General features: G+C 40.5%; 2 protein-coding genes across 5 annotated transcripts in view; one reads left to right on the top strand and one right to left on the bottom strand.

The window, feature by feature from the left end:
* The first annotated feature begins 758 nt into the window (after nt 1-758).
* Nucleotides 759-13,736, top strand: rabep2 (rabaptin, RAB GTPase binding effector protein 2). Its single transcript, XM_034712136.1, has 12 exons — nt 759-993; nt 4,597-4,752; nt 7,666-7,742; nt 8,190-8,558; nt 10,946-11,041; nt 11,155-11,253; nt 11,365-11,478; nt 11,578-11,656; nt 12,185-12,196; nt 12,384-12,538; nt 12,684-12,800; nt 12,985-13,736. The coding sequence occupies exons 1-12, from the start codon at nt 978-980 to the stop codon at nt 13,087-13,089; spliced, it is 1,395 nt and encodes a 464-aa protein (XP_034568027.1). The 5' UTR covers nt 759-977; the 3' UTR covers nt 13,090-13,736.
* Nucleotides 13,737-15,197: 1,461 nt separating this feature from the next.
* atp2a1 (ATPase sarcoplasmic/endoplasmic reticulum Ca2+ transporting 1) overlaps nt 15,198-20,731 on the bottom strand; it is a 46,701-nt gene continuing 41,167 nt past the window's right edge. For all 4 annotated transcript variants that reach the window (XM_034712081.1, XM_034712084.1, XM_034712085.1 and 1 more), the window contains 5 exons: nt 19,906-19,991; nt 19,630-19,763; nt 18,467-18,584; nt 18,047-18,164; nt 15,198-15,535 (listed from right to left, as the gene is read on the bottom strand). In XM_034712081.1, the coding sequence (XP_034567972.1) occupies nt 15,525-15,535; nt 18,047-18,164; nt 18,467-18,584; nt 19,630-19,763; nt 19,906-19,991 (467 nt within the window). In that variant the 3' untranslated portion in view covers nt 15,198-15,524. The remainder of the gene's footprint in view (nt 15,536-18,046; nt 18,165-18,466; nt 18,585-19,629; nt 19,764-19,905; nt 19,992-20,731) is intronic.

The raw sequence follows: 20,731 nt of genomic DNA, 5'->3' as shown, positions 1-20,731 counted from the left end.
TTATTTTTATTGTAAACGTTATTTTCTCTAGAGGGAGCATTGTAGATAGTTCAGACAACCATCTGTCTACATTAGGTCTTCTGATGTTTTTCCATGAGAGAGCTATTACTCTTTTTGCCAATAGTATGCTTAAATCTACAAATATTTGTTGATTCTTTTTACATACAAATTATCTTATCTTATCTTATATAAACAGCTGTGGGATTAAGGGTATTTGAATCTGTAAAATGTTTTGGATGCATTGATTCACTTCTTGCCAGAATTTTTGTATCTCACCACATTGCCAAATACAATGAAAAAGTGAAAACCATTTTCCCTCTGACATTTGATACAGCTATCAGGTATGGCTCTATTATATCTATTAAGTTTTTCTGGAGTTAGATATGTACACATCAACCAGTTATATTGCAGTAATTTCAGGCGAGTATTAGATGTTCTTGATTGTGCTTTAGTACATACTTCCTTCCTCTTTTCTACTGAAATATTATCTTGTAGGTCCCTCCACAGACGTCTCTGTACATCCATGTACCAGGCATTTATACAATTTGTTGTTGTGTAGTTGAATACTTTAATGTATTTTCCCTGGTATCATGTGGCTCAGTGACCTCCAGGGGTCCCCAAATAGAAGATATACTTCACACTTCATGCTAAGGGTGTGTATTTAGTGAAGTATCTATGAAATTCAAAGGTTTCTCCAGTTTCCTTGGTTTACCAAACAGTCAAATTACACTCAGACAAAAATCCAGGGAAAGAGGGAAAGGCATCCGAGAACAGGAAGGAGGTCGACGTCATTTCCGCAGGCTTACACCGGGGAAAGTTGTTTCCTGAGGCTGACACTCCTCTAATAATCTCCACACTAAAGGACACACCTGGATTATTCCTGCAACATGACTTTAATTTCACATTTCTGGACCTCTCGATAGACGTGTTTAGGTCGGGCGGTGCTCCTGGTTGGACTCGGTGTGTCTGCTGAGAAGATGAGTGAAGACACAGGTAATACAACCCGGCAGATTAAACTTTAACCCGCTTCACACCGCACTCACTAACGGGATTGGTTGTGAGCTGACGGTGAGCTCTTTTAATCAGGTTTTTACGGTTCACATTAACGGGAACTTGTTGCTCGTTCGCACTGGGACTGGTGCTGCATTCACGTGTTCCTCTGGTGCTCGAAATTCCCAAGTTAGGAAGGTGTTCTGTCACTTTCAGTGTGAAAAAAACATGTCGTAATGTAGAAATAATTCAAAACACTTAAAATATAGTAATCGAAGGTAATTGATCAGATATACTTCAATTCACACAAAGGCAGCATTTTACTAATACTCCCATTTGTCTGTCCGTTCTCAGAGACCTTTTGCTTTCATTTCCACGGGCAGAATCTAATCTTTCCGATTATTCCAACAACACGTGAATGCACGACAACTAACGGGCTGTTTGAGTAACAGCTGATCTATTGACGCTTTAATCTGACTCAATAGAAACTTTCACTTCTTGTTTGTCTTCATTAGGGTAAGGGTTAGGGTCAATATGTGTTACTATGACAAAAAATGCTAAATTAATAATATCCTATAACATTATATGATTAAATCATTTTATATCACGACATCTATATCATAAGATATACTTTATTTATACTTATACAACAATGCACTAACGTAGTTAAAAAATATAATTACAATAATAATAGCAATGACAAGGGTAAAATAAAATAGAATAAAATAAAATAAAGTAAAAATAAAATAAAATATGGCAACTATTACAGATATATACACACTATGTACACTTCATCAGAATATATGGAGGATATTTTGGTAGAGTAATAAAATACCTTTATTTAAATTTCAGGGTTATTTTTCTTAATTTACTAAAATCGTGTATCAAATAATGCTCCCAGGACAGAATCACTGTCTATGACACTACTAACTCCATTTATATGGTAAGAGGTTTTTTTTACTCGTACAAAACCTTATCTGAATCCAATCCACTTTATTTATTAAAAAACAACATTTAAAAGAACAATCAGGTTTAGCAAAGTGCTGCACAGTGAGGTAAAATGAGTTAAAACACACAGAACATAAAACGCTGTCAGAAAATAAAAGAGAATAAAATAAAATTATCATTATAAAACAAATAAAACACTTCAACAATTATAATAATAGAAAAAATTGAATTAAAAACACTTTAAGAGCAAATAAAAATCCAATAAAAGAGCAGACAGACAGACAGAGACCACACAACTCTCATGCTGGGTTAAAAGCCAAGGAGTAAAAATATTTTTAAAGACAGGATTTAAAAGTCCGTAATATGTCAGGAAACTCAAAAAATGAGTATCACTCAATCAATCAAGTTTTATTTATATAGCACCTTTTCATACGAATCAAATACGATTCAAAGTGCTTCAAAGCGAAATAAAAATAATAATGGTAAGACCTATTAAAAAACAAAAAAATGGATTTTAAAATAGAGACTAATGCGCACCGACAACAATAAAATATTTAACATTAAGAATATAAATAGTTAAAAATAAATAAATAAAAGACGGTTGGGATAGGGTTAAGAGTTGAAGATGAAATAAAGCCTAGAAGTATCAATAAAACTGAGTAGATGAATAAAAAACAGATAGTTAGAATTAATAAAATAATAAAAAAACGCTAAAATCAATATAAAATTGTTGTTTAGTGAAATCAACATGTCAACATGATCCGTTGAAAGTCTAGACCTCAGTCTGTTCCCTTTAAGTGCAGGAGCTGAAAATACGCTCGCTCAGTTTGCACACCAAAGTTTCATTCACACAAACTCTTGCAAAAAATTTCACCCTGACTTTGATCTGAATTTTTACTCCCTGGAGTTTAATTTGTCCAGGGTGAGCTGGTGTGAGAACATAGCAGGAAAGGTAGAGAGGCACATTACATGATGAATATAAACATCTGAGGCTGAAGAACGAGAATCATTTTCAAGAGAAGCTGTCTGCACATGCGTCCGTTTACTCACTGCATTGATTCAGTAACTTTTTAGCCAAAAATTCAACCAGTGTGACTGTGAAATAAATACCTTGATACTGGACAGTCCTAGATTGATGTAAAAAGATGGAGCTCGTGGTTGTGGCCCCCAAGCCACTGCTCAGGAAGGTTGGAGATCTCCTCCTCCATGTGGATGGCTGTTCCATCTCCCCAGCTCCAGAAGTCTGCAACCTGGGTGTCATTCTTGACTCCACCCTCTCCTTCCGTTCACACATCAAATCAGACACAAAGTCTGCCTTCTATCACCTCAAGAACATCTCCCATCTCTCTCCAGTTCAGTTGCCCAGACCCTCATCCACGCTTTCATTACCTCCCGGCTGGATTATTGCAATGGAGTTCTGTTTGGGGTCCCCAGCAATGCCTTGGACAGGCTCCAATACGTGCAGAACTCAGCGTGAGTGTGCGTGAGAACTGCTGCCAGGGTTCTCACGCACACCAAGCCCTGGCAGCACATCACCCCCACTCTCATGCACCTCCACTGGCTCCCTGTAAAGTACTGCATCACCTATAAGCTCCTCCTCCTCACTTATAAATCCCTGCATGCCCCCCAATACCTTGCTAACCTCCTCCACCAACACACTCCATCCCGGAACATAAGCTCTTCAGACCTTGGTCTCCTCTCCACCCCCCAGACTAAGCTGCGGACCTTTGGAGACAGAGCATTCAGTGTGGCAGCCCCCACTCTGTGGAACTCTCTCCCTCTCGACATCCGCAGCACCCCAACCCTGGACAGTTTTAAGAAAGCAGTCAAAACGTACCTTTTCCTCAAGGCCTTTCCCCATTAGATATCCCCACCTACCCCCCAGACCCCCTACCTTAACCTGTGAAGGGTCAGGTAGGGGGTCTTGAAAGGCGCTATATAAATATCAGTTATTATTATTATTATATTATTATTAGATTCCTGTTGTTTCTTGTAAGGGAATCAGGTATAAATTAATTATGAATATAAACAAACAAGTAAACAACAATTAATGGAAAATGCACATTTTATTTGAATAAAGTCTTTACTTCGTTCTCCATGATTTTCAAACATTACACTCCGGCTTTCACAGACTGATTTTGATGTCATGTTCTGCTTCCTGAGACTCACCTCTCGTACATTGACCCATTCGTCTAACAGGGAGGACTTCACTCAGTGAGGGACGTGTGTGAACAAACTACTTTTTCAGAAGATTTCAGGGCAGAGCTCCTAGAAATTTCAGGAATAAGGAGTGCATGTGTGAAAGAAAGTAGAGATAGTGGAGTCAAGACAACTTGGACTATAACAGGACTTGAAGGGTTATTGCGTAACATACAGATCAGCTCCACCAACCTGCTGTGTGTCTAGTTAATGAAGACAAACATGCTTCTTTACTCTAAAAGATAAACATTTGTAAGCAGTCCTTGCTGAGTCGCAGGCTGCACAGTTCTCCACCCGTGTCTCAGATAAACCGCTTCTTATCTGTGAGCTGTCTAAAGGTCTTTCACCAGCTGCACCTCACTGCTTCTCCTGTGTATGCGATTCCTGCTCTTCCGGTGCAAATGTCCGTAAACAGTATTGACGGCTAAACATCAGAAACCTGTTTCTCCTTGATCCCAGAGACGAGTCTTCAGGCCCAGCTAGCAGAGTGCCGAGCTCAGGCCGAACACTGGCAGGGCGTGGCGACGATCTGCGAGCTGAGCAAACAGGAGGAACTGGCAGAGCTGCAAAAACAATGTGACCAAGAGATCCAGTCTCTACAGGAGGCTCTCAGAGGTGAGTGTGTTTGGTTGTGAAAGTTCATTTAACATATTTACTTTTTCGACACTAAGGAACGCTTTTTTCTCTTCTTACGAGGAGAGAGAAATCAGAGCCCAGATGATTAGTCTGTGTGTCACCTCTGAGACATTGCTCTGTGGAATCCTACTCAGGAAATAGGAAGTGCTGGAAGTAAGAAGCAGAGATATGTAAGACAATAAAGAGACACTTCATATACTTCATTTCAAAGTTACAACATTTGTAAAACCAGGAAGATAAATCTAGGAACAAATGAGTGTAAGTCATAGTTTTAAGAAGTTTGGTGAGACTTTCAGAATCAAATTGAGTGTAAGAGACACACACACACACAACTGCTCAGAGGACGTTAAAGATCATGACTTTACTTTCAATCTCTCCAGAGAGATGTCTGATTTTAAAAGACGTTGTGTTGCATCACCTCTTCTTTTAACACTTTAGTTTAGGAAGTCCTTTCATGCCTGATATAAGATTCCAGCGGCTCAACTGTAAAAGGTTTCCTTTCTCATATTCTTTGTTTCATGATGCACCAAATATTTTCAATGGTTGACAATACCAGGACTGCAGGCAGGCCAGTTTAAAACCAGGACTCCTCTACTACAAAGCCATGCTGTTGTAATATGTGCAGAATGTGGTTTGGCATATGTTGTTTTGAAACCTGTATATCATTCAGCATTAATGGTGTCTTCTCAGATGTGTAAGCTAGCCAATGCCGTCACAGATGCTGGCTTTTTAACTGTGTGCAGATAATAAACCGGCTGGTGTGTCTCATTTTTAGAGAAGAGGATGCGGTGTCCATGATTTCCAAAAAGAATGTCAAATTTAGATTTTTCAGACCACAGGACAGTTCGCCCCGGTTAAGTTGTATTTTAGGGGCCTTTACACCTTTATTTATAAAGAAGAGGACAGTGGATAGCGTAGGAAACTGGGAAAGAAATAGGGAATGACATGAGTTGGCTGGAATCAAACCTGGACCGCCCGATACATGGGCGTTCAACTTAACCATCAGGCTAAATCTGCACCCCTCAGTGTATCTTCCCTCCTATTACCCTCAAATTTACTAACATCTTTTATTCTCGGGGTCAATTTGACCCCAGCAATTTAAACCTATATTTCAAGCATAAACATAAGCATTCAGAAGGACAGAACATCAAACTGCTGCGGGTTTGTCATGCTCTCGTCGGCCCTGCCTTGTTTCTATGTTATCAAAAGGTATGACACAGGACACATCACTGAATGTCTTTAGAGACATGGTGGCTGGAAATATTATATCTCAACCTAAAGGTTGGCGGGTCGATCCCAGCTCCTGCAGTCACATGCAAAAGTGTCCTTAGTTATAGCGACCTTAATATCATCCAAAACAAATGTGTATAAAATGTTGATATTTCTTATGTTATATACAGCTAAAACAGCCTGGGGTCAAATTTACCCCAAGGAACAAAGATCCAATCCAATCCAATCCACTTTATTTCTATAGCACATTTAAAAAGACAATCAAGTTTAGCAAAGTTCTGCACAGTGAGGTAAAATAAGTTAAAACACACAGAAACATAAAACGCTGTCAGAGAATAAAATAGAATAAAGTAAAAGAATCATAATAAAACAAATAAAACACTTAAAAAGAATAAAAACACTGTAAGAGCAAATACAAATACAATAAAAGAACAGACAGAGACAGAGACCACACAAGTCTTGCGCTGGGTTAAAAGCCAAGGAGTAAAAATATTTTTTAAGACAGGATTTAAAAGTCAGTAATGTTGGGGACAATCTAACATGGGGGGGCAGCTCGTTCCACAGTTTGGGGGCCACTGCAGAGAAGGCACGGCCACCCCTTGTTTTCAGCCTGGTCTTAGGGACCACAAGAAAGATGCGTCATTTATTTTGACAGGAAATTGGAAATATCAACATTTTAATTTGACGTTTTCTCAGTTGTCCCAATTAAATTAGGAAAAGTCATGAAATATGAGGCCAAAAAAATGATGTTAGGCTTAAGAGACGTTAAACATTAAATGGAGTCCAATTGACCCCAAGGATAATAGGAGGGTTAAATGGGCTTAGCTCCAGAGAAGTCACCAGCATGTTTTAAATGTGGTTTCCTCTTTTTCATGGTGCAGTTGTAATCTGTATTTGTGGATGCAGCAAAGAACTGTGCTCACAGACATGTTTTTTTTTTGGAGGTGATGTTGAGCCCATGCAGTGATCTCCACTACAGAGTCATGCCTGTGTTTTTAATGCAGTGCTGCCTGAGGGCCTGAAGATCATTGTGGAGTGTTGGTTTATGGCCTTGTCCCTTTTTGTACAGAGATTTCTCCAGACTCCCTGAATCTTTTTATGATATTAAGAACTGTTTAAACGTTTGATTTGTTGTCTTTGCAGTTGATCAGAATCTGATTTTTAAAAGTGATATAGTTTTGGGCATTTTTTTTCCTTTAATTGATAGGACAGCAGAAGTGAGACAGGACATGTGGGGAGCAGAGAGTGGGGGAAGACATGCAGCAAATGGTCGCAGCTGGGATTCGAACCAGCGACCTTTGCGGCGAGGACTCTAACCTCTGTATTTGGAGAGAGCTTAGACCGCTAGACCCCTGGACCCCCCAAAATCTATTTTTCTTAACATTTAATTCCAACTTTTAGGGAATTGAGGTCGTAGATTAAACTAAAACAATAGAAAGATATTTAACTGTGCAGTGTTTTTGGAATACACACAACAAATAAAATATACTGTTCAGTGTTCACTCAAGATTTAGTAAAGTTTGAAATACAAACCTGTTTACAGGAAGGGGGATGAAGAAGGGATTAATTTACAGTTCATGGATTTAATGACATCTTGAAGTTTTGACGTCTTGTAGACGCTGATACGGCTCAAATGTTTTTATCATCCTGTTGTGTTCACAGAGACGGCAGCGCAGTATGAGGCTCGGATTTCTGTTCTTCAGTCTGTGGAGTGGAGGAGAGCCAGCGGACAGATCCTGGTCAGTGTGTACCTGTGTGAGCTTTTTCTGATGTTGTCACACAACTTCAGGTGACTGTGGGGTTTCTGGGTTTAGGTCGGTTTGACATCAGCTCAATCGCCGTGCAGTTTTATTCTTGTGGGATAAGAAGCAAAGCCTTCCTGATGCTTTGATTCATGATTTTATTTGCAGAGTTATTTATTGAAGGTCTTTGAGTTTGTTTGTTTGCACATTTTGACACTTCTTCATGTTTGTGATTGGTCTAATGCTACATACTCTTACCATTTTTATTTGTCCATGCTTATGGAAGCAACCAGTCAACGGACAGACTCGATAACCAGCGTTTTAAAGTTGCTTTGTTGGGATTGGTGGAGCTGGATGACCAAATAGATATCATTGTTGTCTCTCTTGTTTTGTCGTTCAAACCTGTGGACTTAATCCCAGCATGTGTGTTTCTCTCTCTGTCAGATCAGTGGAAGGAAAAGCCGCATGGACACAGAAGCCGTCAGTAATGACTCCCAAACACTGAACAGTCAGACGGAGGCAGAGGCAGCATCGTCACCCGATAGGAAGCAGAGCCATCAGGCCGAGTTGGATGCGGCGGAGGGAGAAGCAGCACAGCTGACATCGGACGGTTATTTCTCACTGAGGAGCTGCGACTCTGCGTCTCTGTCCTCCTTCTCCATGGACACGCCGTCTCTACCCAGAAAACTGCACGCTCAGGACGACACCGACTCCCTGGTCTCCACAGGAACTCTGGTACCTGAGGCCATCTACCTGCCGCCTGCGGGACACCGGCTGGTCACACATGGGGACTGGGATGCAATAAACGCTCAGGTGTGGATCTGTTTCATAGAATATACTTTCAACTTTTAATGAATCAAGACATCTTTGATACACAAAGATCCACTCACCATGATCCAGCTTCAAGGTGCTTCTACACTTAGAAAGCATGGATGTGAGGCGTGGTTGAGATCAGGGGTTAAAGGTTTACATAAATATGACCAAATCCAGATTACCAGAGCTCTAAACAGGACTACGTACCACATACTTTGTCGCCAAAATCCACACCGTTTAGAAGCTCCTCAAAGCTGCTTTAAATTTAATCTGTTATATTTGACATTAATTCTAGTTAGTGAAATAATTCACAGGGATTAAATCTGTATTTTACAACTCTAACGTCATCTTCATCTTCTGTCACTGAAGTGATTCAACTATAAATAAATAAGTCTGAAATATCAACATGATTACAACAATACTGTTTCATTTGATGCTAAAAGCTTCGTCACATTTAGTTCCTGTAATCCAGCTTAAATTCAGCCCTCTCCTGGGATCAGGATAATCCTCACCGATGCTTCTCAAAAGTTTGTCAACAACACAAACTGGATCAGGATAAAAACAAGATGAGATAAGACTTTATAGATCCCAAGGGGGAATTAGGTTGTTGCAGAAACACAGACATAGTAGCAAAAGTAGAACAAGAATAATGACGCACAAATAGAGAATTACTTTGAATAGGATACAAATAAATTTGAAAAATAAAATAGGAATAAAATGTAAAGTTATTTATACAATGTTACATGTGTTATAAATAGTTGTAATTACAGGCATTAAGGAAATTGAATGCAGAAGTTAAAGGTTGACATGGTGGGATTTTGGTGTGGTTATGACAGATTGTATGCAATATAAATAAATAAAAACAAATGGGTCTACAGCATAGACTGTATAAGATATGGACATAGTATCCGTGACATCACCAATCTGTTTCTGAAGCGCTGTTTTGAGGCCAATCGTCGGTGGCAGCCGTATTGCTGCTGTGGAGCGATTGTGACATAAAGAGGCGGAGTTTGAGCCTCCTAGCCAACAGCTGCAGTGTTCCCACAGTCAGATGTGCCTCTCATTGGAAGACTAGTAATCTCAATATCTTCAAGTTTGCCGCTCATTGTGAGCCGATCGACAAATTAGCTATCCAGACTACACTCGTCTTTTGTACCAGGCTGTAAACATGATTATTTCTGCTGTAAAGATCGTCTTTTTCCCATTCATGTGTATGTGACTTCTGGTACTTCCGGAGCCAGCCTCAAGCGGATCCTCGATGAACTGCAGTTTTTAACACTTCCACATTGGACTCCTATTTTTAGACCGGAGGTTGCCGCTTGGTTTGTAGGTTTGTCTGGATACAGATAATTATAATTATACAATAATAATAATAATATAATATAATATAATATAATATAATATAATATAATATAATATAATATAATATAATATAATATAACATAACATAACATAACATAATATAATATAATATAATATAATACAATATAATATGATGTAATACAATATAATATAATGTAATATAATGTAATGTAATGTAATGTAATATGATATGATATGTATTATAATGTATTGGCGTAAAAAACAGATTGTGTTACCTGATCCAATCCTGTTTTTGTAATCCTCTTTTTCTTTAGAAAAACCTGTTTTCAAGATTTGATCTTCTCCAGTCGCTTTAAACCAATCAGATTACTAGAACAGTTTTGGTTGTAGTCTGTTAAGCTGCTCGTGTGATCACAAACAGCTGAGATTTTAATCTAACCATTAAAGTGAGCTTTCCTGACGGTCCCCTGTAGGACGTTTTACGTTTTGGAGCTGTCGGAGATGTGGCAAAGTGATGACATTCACACGGAGCTGATCTTCTCTGCGTTATCTTCATCACTGCTCGTCTTTCTGCTAATGTTTTTATATCATGGGGACTGCCTTGAGTGATTCTAATGGTGAAATTAATACAGAACATCTGGCTTGTTTGAACGGCAAGTTCAGGAAAAAGTCAGGCCAACATGTCCTGAAATTATCTACGTGATGCAGGATTATAGATCAAAGGCCGCAGCCAGCAAGGAGGCCGGGAGTTATCTTGCTTTAAACAGGGTGTGTTGTTAGATGCCGATGTGTAAATTAGTAAGTTAGTTATTAGTTTGGTTGAAACATGAACAAGTCTTCTTCTTTGGGTAGGGGATCGATGGTTGCAGTGATGTTCTCTACTCTTGGTGTATTTCCTGTTTTTGGTCCCATGCCAGTAAAAGCCTAAAGACATACACACATTGATGTTTAGTAAAGCTTTCTCTGCACTCTGGTCTGCACATTTTATTAGTGAATAACCAAGTTTTCAGTCTTCTCCACAGAAACTAGTGTTTTGGTTAACGAGTGTGAGGTGTGTCTTGCAGGTGTCTGAGCTGAGAGACGAGGTGAGTCGTCTGCAGGCTGAGAAGGAGGATCTGGAGAAAGAGCTCGACACACAGACCAACCAGACACACAAACAGGTGAGCAACACTGTGACACACACACACACTAACACACACACTAACACACAGTGGATATGATGTGGGCAGACTTACAAATGCATTAATCTGTTTATGTGTGTGTGTGTTTTCAGGTATCAATGCTCCAGTGTCAGGTCAAGACTTCTGAGGCTCTCCTTCAGGATCTGCAGAAATCTGTCAGCCAATCACAGAACGCCATGCAGAGTCGGCTGGTGAGAGAGACGATGAGAGTGTGCAACTCTTTAAAATTACCTATAAGATGTGTGTGTGTATTAGGGTATAATATTACCTGTGTGTGTGTGTCTGTATGTGTGTGTGATCAGGCAGAGCTGTCCCTCTCTCAGAGGAAGATGTGCAGCGATCTGTCCCGACTGAAAGGAGAGGAGGTGGAGGAAGATGAGGCAGACTCCAGCTTAGCGTTCACAGCGTCTCTGCAGGTACGAGTCCTGATCCAGGTTTTAGTTTCTCCTGAACTGATGTGGATGAGTCAGAGAGGGAACAGAGAGCCGTGCTGACTGTTCATGTTTGACCTGCAGGGGGCGCACTGTGAGGAGCGTCTCCGCATCGAGATCGTCAACCTGAGAGAGCAACTGGACACCCGAGCCGAGGAGAACGGTCTGAGGACCAGACTCTTCTTCTTCTTCTTTCTTCTTTTCCTTTCTTTTCTTTTCCCCTCTTCTTCCTTTTCTTTTCTCTTTTTTACTTCCCTGCTTCTTCCTTTTCTTTTCTTCTCTGCTTATTCCTTTTCTTTTCTTTTCTTACTGGTTTCTTGCTCTTCTTTTCTTTTTCCCTCTGCTTCTCCCTTTGCTTTTCTTTTCTTCTCTGCTTCTTCCTTTTCTCCCATTTCTCTTTATTCCTTTTATCTTATTTTTCTTCACATCACTTTTCCTTTTACCCTTTTTCTTATTCTACACTTCTTCTTTTCCTCTTCTATTTCTTTTTTTTAAATGTTCTTTTCCTCTTTACTCCTTCCCCCTTAGTTTCTTCTTTGTATGCATCCTCTCCCTCTTCTTCTTCTCTCTTCTTCTTCCTCCTCTTCTTTTTCTTCTTGTAGTCATGTTTTTTTATTTAAATGGCTGTTTTCACACTGACTTTTTTTTGTCTTTCTTCCTTGGTGCTCGGACATGAAATTACTGTCACCAGAAGTTTTAGAGGGTAAGTGAACGCCTCATGCTTTTTGAATCTGGTAATCAGTCCGTCTGTGGGATTACATTTACTTCACCTTTAACCTTTGTGTTATTCGTGATGAGAACAGAAAAAATAATAAAATGAGAGCCACAATCTGACTTGTGTTGTGATTGAGTTATAATCTGTGTGTGTGTGTATGTGTGTGTGCGTGCAGTGCAGCTGTCCAGTCTGAAGACGGAGACCGAGAGGATCCAGGCTCAGAAGGACCAGCTGCAGGCTGAGCTGCTCGCCTGTCGCACTGAACTGGAAGCCCTGCGGGTGGCGCTGTCTCACGTGCAGGGAACCAACAAGTCTTTAAGTAACGACAAAGTAAGTTATTCAACATGAAAGTCAGAAGATTTATCAGAGCTGTGGTTCATTTGACATCATCGTAAAGATTGGATGAGCTTTGCAGCTAGTGTGCTAATGTTTGTGTATTTGTTTGTTTGTTTGTTTGTTTACTGTTTTGTGTCAGACGGCTCTGCAGCAGCAGTGTCTGGAGCTGCGCAGTCAGGTGATCAGTCTGCGCTCTCAGGTCGACACCACGCAGACGGTCCAGAGAGACTTTGTGCAGCTCTCCCAGTCTCTGCAGGTGAGGAGCATCAGTGACACAGATACAGTTTAATGACCTCTGCAGTGTCTGGCAGGTTTATGGATTATAACAAGCCACCGTAGATTTGGTTTGAAAAAGAAATCTTATTGAAGTAAAATCTGACTATGACGACATGATTTGGACTGAGCTTTAGGGTGATGATGTTTTTCTCTCTGTCCTGCAGGTGAAGCTGGAGTTGGTGCGGCAGGCGGAGAGTCTGGACCAGGTCAGAGAAATCCTGGAGGAAGGAGACAGTGAAGCCGGGTCGTCGCCTGCGGACGCCTCGTGAGTTTTTTCAGTCACACTGAACCAAAGAGCAGAGACCAAGATACACAGAGACAGACTCACGCCACATGAAACACAGGTGTGACCATTGGGACCAGCACAGCAGGTGTGGGAGCACAGGAAACACTGGACGAACACTGAGTGAACAGACGTGATGTTTCTGTTCGATGTCAAAGACTGAAGACCAAAGTGATTTTAGATGAACTGTGAACCTTAACATGCTCCACGCTCCTTTAACATCAGGAACACATTTACTCTCTTACTAACACACATGTAAATATGATCTTTGACAGAACTGACTTCACTACAAACACTCCACAGTCCAACTCTTGATCTCACGTCACTAAATATGAACCATCGTTTGATATGCAAACTGTATTTTACTTCATGTTTGAGGCGTCCTAAAAACTGACCACAGTGCAATAATGAAAAATGAAGTTACACAACGTAGAAGACATCCCTCTTTACCCTGCATTAACCGATGCATTCTCATACATTCCTCTGCATTGTTAACTCTTTCAGGTTTTAAGATAATTTATGATCGAGGATTTTGGAAGAAGTCAAAAAGTACCTGTGAAAAATGTAAAGGTGTAACCCGCTTTGTTTTTCTGTGTTTACATTTTGAATTAAAGATAAATCGTCTTTTTGTCATCCTTCGAGTAACTTTTTGTTCTTCAAGAGACGCCTAACATGGGACTTCCACCAGATCTGTGTCCGATCTGTCTCTGATCCACTGCGGTCTGGCTCTGTGCTCTCTAGTCCATCAACACCCACTGGTTGTGTTTTCAGAACGCAGCACAGCTGGAGTCATGTGACCGAGGTTGTACCGCAGTAATTATTGAATCAAGGATTCTCCTCCTCCTTTCCTCATCCATGTTGTCTTTCTGGTCCTCTGAAAACCTCTGACCTGTTGACTCCAGGCCTGGCTCCACTCATCATGATGGTTTGTTGTTGTAGTTAAGTGAAATATGATCTGGTGATAACACAGAGTGTTTTATTCTGTAAAATGTACCGGGTGTTTTCATTTAGTTTTGGTGCCTGACTTCCTGTCCCGCTCAAGCGGCAACCTCCGGTCTAAAAAAAAGAGTCCAATGCGGAAGTGCTAAAAACTGCAGTTCATCGAGGATCCGCTTGAGGCTTGCTGTGGAAGTACCTGAACCCATATACACACCAATTCAAAATAGACGATCTTTACAGCAGAAATAAACATGTTTACAGCCTGGTACAAAAGACGAGTGTAGTCTGGATAGCTCATTTCTCGATCGGCACACACTGTACGGGGGTGAATTTTTTCAAAACGCACAATTTTAAAGATATTGAGATTATGAGTCTTCCATAATGAGAGGCACAGCTGACTTGATTGACAGGCGGGAACACTGTAGGTGTTGGCGAGGAGGCTCAAAGCCCGCCTCTTTAAGTCACAATCGCTCGACAGCAGCAATATGGCGACGATTGGCCTCAAAACAGCTCTTCAGAGACAGATGGGTGACGTCAAGGATACTACGTCCATATTTTATACAGTCTATGGTCCCGCTCCATCTGCTCTGTTGACATTGATGCGTTGAGATTGATGCTCTGGCATCCGACAAGAATTGAAGTCTTGCGTATCTGATCCGTAGGGCTTCAACCTGCCGGATCAGAGACACAGTCGGAACGCAACGGAGTGGTTCCAGTGGAAGTTAACACATTGACTAGAATAGAAGCCATGAGGAATCGGAGACGGACGGGACATGAATCTGGTGGTTTTGCTGTAATACTCTGAGGGAGAACATGAAGCTGTTCCATGACGTAATTTTCTTTACAGGATGTAACTAAGTCTCACATTTAATCATTTAGGATAATGTGAATGAGTTAATATGAAGAGAGAATAAAATTTAGTCTAAATACAGATGTTTCCATAACCAAATATGCCGATTCGTCAGAGAGGAGCTGAAAACTGTTCACAAAGATAAACACTGAACTGACAGGTTAGGCAAACAAGTGTAATGTTAATATGTGACACACCTTGTTTACTCTTTTTTTAAAACTGTTTTCTCCTCCTGCTGCTGATTACAACCTTGAATTCTAAAATGAACATGCATCTAAAAGACACACGACTTCTGAGTCTGAGACTTAGTTTTGTACATCTCTTTATTCTTAAAGAATAAAATCAACACAGAATAGTTTTAATAACTCAGCTATATATTAACCTCAGTACATACACAGAAAAATAGTTTGCAGCTTTTTGTGGTGTATCTTCAGATGGCTTATTGTGTTTGTTTTCAGGCCACTTGGTGTTTAGATCACTGTGGCTTTTTTTGGCAGCTCTCGTTCAGAGTGAGTGCTCAGTGATCTCTCCGCTGAGCCTCCTTTCTCTCTCTCTCGCTCTCGCTCTCTCTGTCTCTCTCTCTCTCTCTCTCTCTCTCTCTCTGCTTCAGCCGCTCTCTGCTCGACTTCACCTTACACTTTACCTGCAGAGAAAGAAGAGGGATGTCAGCTGGGAGGTAACAGCTGAGTGTGGAGGTGTAAAATAAAGCATGATAAAAGATGAGTGGAAAGCAATACATCGATTTATTGCCTTCTGTAAAACAAGACAATTGCTACAGCGAGCATTCAGCTAATGTTAGATTAGTATAACACAACCATGCAGCCAACTAACCTGTCTCTGTCCACAGATAACAAAGTCCTCCCTCCAACATCTCTAAAGTTTAAAACCTTTCACATTATTTGTAAAACTCTGAATGTTTTATGATGTCACTACGATCAGCGAGGGATGCTGGATGGGAGCAGTAACCTCCTGAAGTCTCCGATCTTTGCTCACATACAAAAACTATTCAAGAACAACGCTGAGAAACAATAAGTTGATTGAAGTTTTCGTAAAGGAAGGATTATCCTGATCCCTGCAGAGGGCTGGGTACAGATGATACTAAATGAATCAGAACTTGAACATCTATACAGCTGTGTTTATAATGCAGACATTTTCTAAATATATTTTCTTGATGTTGAATCCCTGGATATTTACACTGAAATGAAAGACGAGGAACATGGTACTGTTGGCCTAGCGGTCTAGGCGTGCGCCCCATATACAGAGGCCTTTGTTGCAGAGGTCGCAGGTTCGACCATTTACTGCATGTCCTCCCCGACTCTCTTCCCCCCACATTTCCTGTCTCTCTGAGGAACATTTAAGGTCTGTGAAATATAAAACGTTTTGTCCTCATTGCAATTTTTCCCCAAACAGCATCGATGTCAAACATGGGAAGTTGAATTCTTTTTGTTTTAAAGTTATATTTTTGGGCTTTTTACACCTTTATTAAGAGAGGATGGGACAGTGGATAGAGCAGGAAACAGGGAGAGAGAGTGGGGGAATGATACACGGGAAAGGGGCCTCAGGCTGGAATCTAACCCAGACCGCCTTCTATATGGGCGCTCAATTTAACCATCAGGTTTAATCTGCACCTGGAGGTTGACTTCCAACACTCTGTGAGGATCATTCAGTTTGTGTGGATGCTTTGGTGCCCCCTGAGGACCAAGTTTGCTGGATGTAGTCCAATTTAGATCTGTGATTAATCTGGATTTGGTTATTTTTCAAGTCTGGGAATCCTAATTTGCCTGAAATCTGAATCAGGTTGATCCATCATAGTTTTTCTTTGAAACTTTGAACAGAAGTAAAGTGGATGATCTGATGCTGGTTTTAAAAAAAAGTGGATTTCTAAATCCAGATTATTCTGATCCAGATTAAACCTTATACACGGTTCCTACTTAATTATTATTTTTTGAACGTTTTTATTAGACTCAGCCAACATCACATCCTACTTAATTTTTGAAGTCAAATGTAAGACACTGTTAGACTTTTTTAAGATCTAACGGAAGAAAAATGAATACTATTTTGCATCTCTGAACAAACATAAATTCAAACAGGTCTGGTATGTTTCACTCTGAATCTAAAGTTCAATAACTATTTGAAATACTTAACTAGTCCCATCCTAATCCTCATTGTCAGATCATCTTCATTATTTGATCTTAAAGGCACTTTTTTATTCCTCGTATTGATCTCATCACCAGCATCTCATACTGTGCTAAACTGCACATGCATCTATGAAAAACATCACATAAACATGAACTCAATGGAAAACTATTATATTTATGAACTATTATTATTAGATTAAATCACGCAATGTCAAAACAATGTTAAAATGTAGCTGATTTTTAGTTTCAGAGTCAAAGCAGGAGGCATTTTAAAATTTCTACTTTAAAATATGTCTGAGCCTTAATCAATGAAGTAACATTTCAAACTCTAACTGTGAACATGGATCATGTAAATACTGTATGTTAATAAAAGACGCACAACCAGCAGAACATGGATCACAGCTTCTCACAGGATCCAAACACTAAAACCAGAAAGATTCACGAAAAACACAAGCACACGACAGATCTTGTTTCATAGACGGAGAAACGTTTTAAACTTTAAAGAATTCAAGATGCAGAGGGCTTAAACTTAAGCATGAGTCAGGAGGAGGGTACCTTTTTTTTGTTACAGGGAGGGAAATGGGTTTAGACTTGATGGTCAGAGGATAAATCAGGAAAAAGGGAATCCAGGGAGAGAAAAATTAGAACATCATCAGAGGAAACAAAGATTAGAGGGGAGAGGGAGGGAGAGAGTTCAAACTGTGAGAGGAAGAGAAAACAGGTTCACAAACAGCACATAAAGACATTTAATAGGGAGGTGAATTATTATTTAATTTTATATTAATGAAGTAAAAGTATCAGAATTTTTAAAAGGAGAGAAGGGAAGTGTTAAAGGAGCAGGGAGAAGCCATGTGTTCTGAAATGTAAAAATGAGATCTGGGATCCAGAAAGGCATCAGAGAAGAATTCAAACATCTCATTGAGTGAATCACTGTCGTCCATGAGGAGTGTGTGTGTGAGTGTGTGTGTGACATAGTAAAGGAGACGTGGGATGAGCGGGTCACATGCTCAGCTTACCCTCCAGATACGTGCGAGCCACAAACTTGAGCAGCTCGTCGATGAGGATGACGGGGAAGGAGAGCTTCACGACCATCAACCACTGCTCCACGTTCAGGTGAGTCAGCTTGAAGATCATCTGTGGACGAGAGCGGCATCGTGTTTACGCTGACACACCGAACGCACAACTTTTATCACTTTCAATTGTTGTTATAAAATCATCACCCTCAATTAAAACTGAGAAGAAAAAATAAAACATCATGTCACAGCATTCTAGAGATTCAGAAACCTCGTGCAGACTAAAAGGCCTCCTCCGTGTCTGTCAGTCAGTGTGAGAGCCGTTAGGCGGTGTGTGAGGCTGTAAAGGTGGTGGTGTGTGTTGAGTGTATGTGAGGGAGGGTTTGTGGCGATGAGGGCTGCAGTGCAGGAGTGCAGACTTACGGGCAGGGGGTCGACGTAGATGATCATGAAGTGGAGGGACATGGAGAGGGACATGGCGCCCACCAGCCAGAGGTTGCTCCAGGGGGGCATGCGGACCAGGGACTGATTCTCAGACAGACTGGGAGAGAGAGTTGGAGAAGAGTGTTAATGTAGACTGAAGATGAAAAACTGTGTGAACTCAGACACAATCTCGATGTTATGTCAACCTTTTCATTCATTTTTCGACATGTATGGAACAGCACTTATCAAAAATCCTGTTCCTAACACCAGGCTCCTCGCATTTTGCACCCATACTCCATTTAATATTGCGATGGCCTCTCTTTTCAGAACAGAAAGTAATTCAATTTGTCGCTTTAAGTCTTGAATGAATTTTAGTTAAGAGGCGGAGTCAGTTGACACATAAAACTATACTTCATCTGCTTTCACCCTTCTCTGCCTCATGTTGTAAGCAGCATAGCGTTGTTGTTGACCAGGTAAAGGAAATGAAACTTTTCCATGTTACGAGCGCATGTCTCAAAACTTTGAGGGTCAAAAAGTTCAGAGTGTGTTACAGTGTAAAATAAGTTCATTTTATACTTGGAAGGAAAATGTAGTTGAAGAGTAAATTGGCATCAAATGGAAGTACTGGAGTACAATGTTTGAAGTTAATGGTTAGGTACCTCTGAGTTGCTACCGTAGACGGCCTGCTGTTATGGATGTGCTAGACTCCAGCTGATACAACTACTACTATCTGTCTCCCGACTATCATCTATCTCTCTCTCCAACCCCAACTCAGTCTCAGCAGATGTGTCTCTAACATGAGTCTGGTCCTGCTGGAGTTTTCTGCCTGTTAAAGGAAGTTTGTCCTTACCACTGTAACTTGCTAAATACTGCAAAGTGCTCTGCCCATGGTGAATTAAGATGAGATAAGACTGAGTCCTGTCTGTCTTGATGTTGGGTCTTTGTTCCTAATATAACAGAGTAAGGTCTAGACCTGCTCTGTTTGTAAAAAAAATCTTCAAGTAACATTTGTTGTGATTTGGGTCTGTATGAATAAAGATTGATTGATTAATGGTAGCTGAGTAAATACATTTTGTCACTTTTATTTTACTAAGTAGAATATTGTTCGTTTTTCATCGTCTGTGGTGAGGTTTGGTGCTGATGAGTTCACGTTGAAGTCAGACCTGTTAAGAGCGTTGCACATCTCAATGGTGACGAGCACAGACAGAGCCATCGTCATGGGAGGAGCAGCCTCAAACACGTGGCAGTTGATCCCTGTGAAGTCCTCGTTTTCCTCGCTGCACTGCATGAAGTGAGACTGAAGCAGAGAGAGAAACTTTTACTGACCACAGGATGAAGAGTCAGAGTGTTGTTTGTGAAAAGGTGTTGAAGTCCGCTGAGTGTTATATATCACAGAAACTGCAACATTTAAAGAAAAAGAGTTCATATTAAAAACTCACCAGCTGGTGGAAGGAGACCATCGGGCCTTCATCGCAGTACAGGAACCACCAGGCAGCTGCGGCAACTGTGGCTGCACCGACGTAACCTGGAAGAGATGATTTAGTGTCAAACAAGAGTGATCAAAGTACAAACTACACAGACTTTACCTGAATCCAAAAACACACGAGTAACAAAGAGTGGTTAAAGTAGAAGTGCTGATGTAAGCATTTAACGTTTAGTGTCCAGGCTCAAGTAAAATGGTGTCCCTCTGAAGGACATTTGTTGCGGCTAAGTGAAAACAATGAACATGCACTGAGCTTCAATATCTCCACAGCCCAGTTCCTTTCCCTTGATGGACATGCAGTAACTTGATTTCGTGTGATATGGTTCCTATATTAAAGTTAGAGTTGCTCCTGAAGGTGGGGCTCTTATTCAAAATAAATACATCCATAATCCTTAAAATGCAATCGAGCTAAAGTCACACGTTTTGGAAAACAGTTTTGAGATTTAAAGCTGCTGTTGGTAGTCGTGATATGAACATCAGTTCTGAGAGCGATTTCAAATGTCAACACTACCCCTCCCCTCTCTGCTGTCGTAACCCCGCCCACAAAAGATCATTGTGCGCGTTCTATGAGGAAGTACAACCAATTAGGACAGAGGGTTGGGGAGTAGCTCTGATTAATCTGTGATAACGTGAACAAGAGGAATAATAACATTGCTTGTTACATAGGTATTGGAAAACACGAAGATTTTGCCATAATCTGAAATTACTTCACTTAGAGATAAGTACCGATTGGTATTATGACCTTTTCTCCAAACCCAGCAAAAAAAGTACAGTGTTTTTAC

Source organism: Notolabrus celidotus, chromosome 20 (genome assembly GCF_009762535.1).
Source record: "Notolabrus celidotus isolate fNotCel1 chromosome 20, fNotCel1.pri, whole genome shotgun sequence".
Classification (NCBI taxonomy): Eukaryota; Metazoa; Chordata; class Actinopteri; order Labriformes; family Labridae; genus Notolabrus; species Notolabrus celidotus.
Note: the sequence above shows the minus strand (reverse complement) of the source record. Positions and strands in the feature narration are given on the sequence as shown.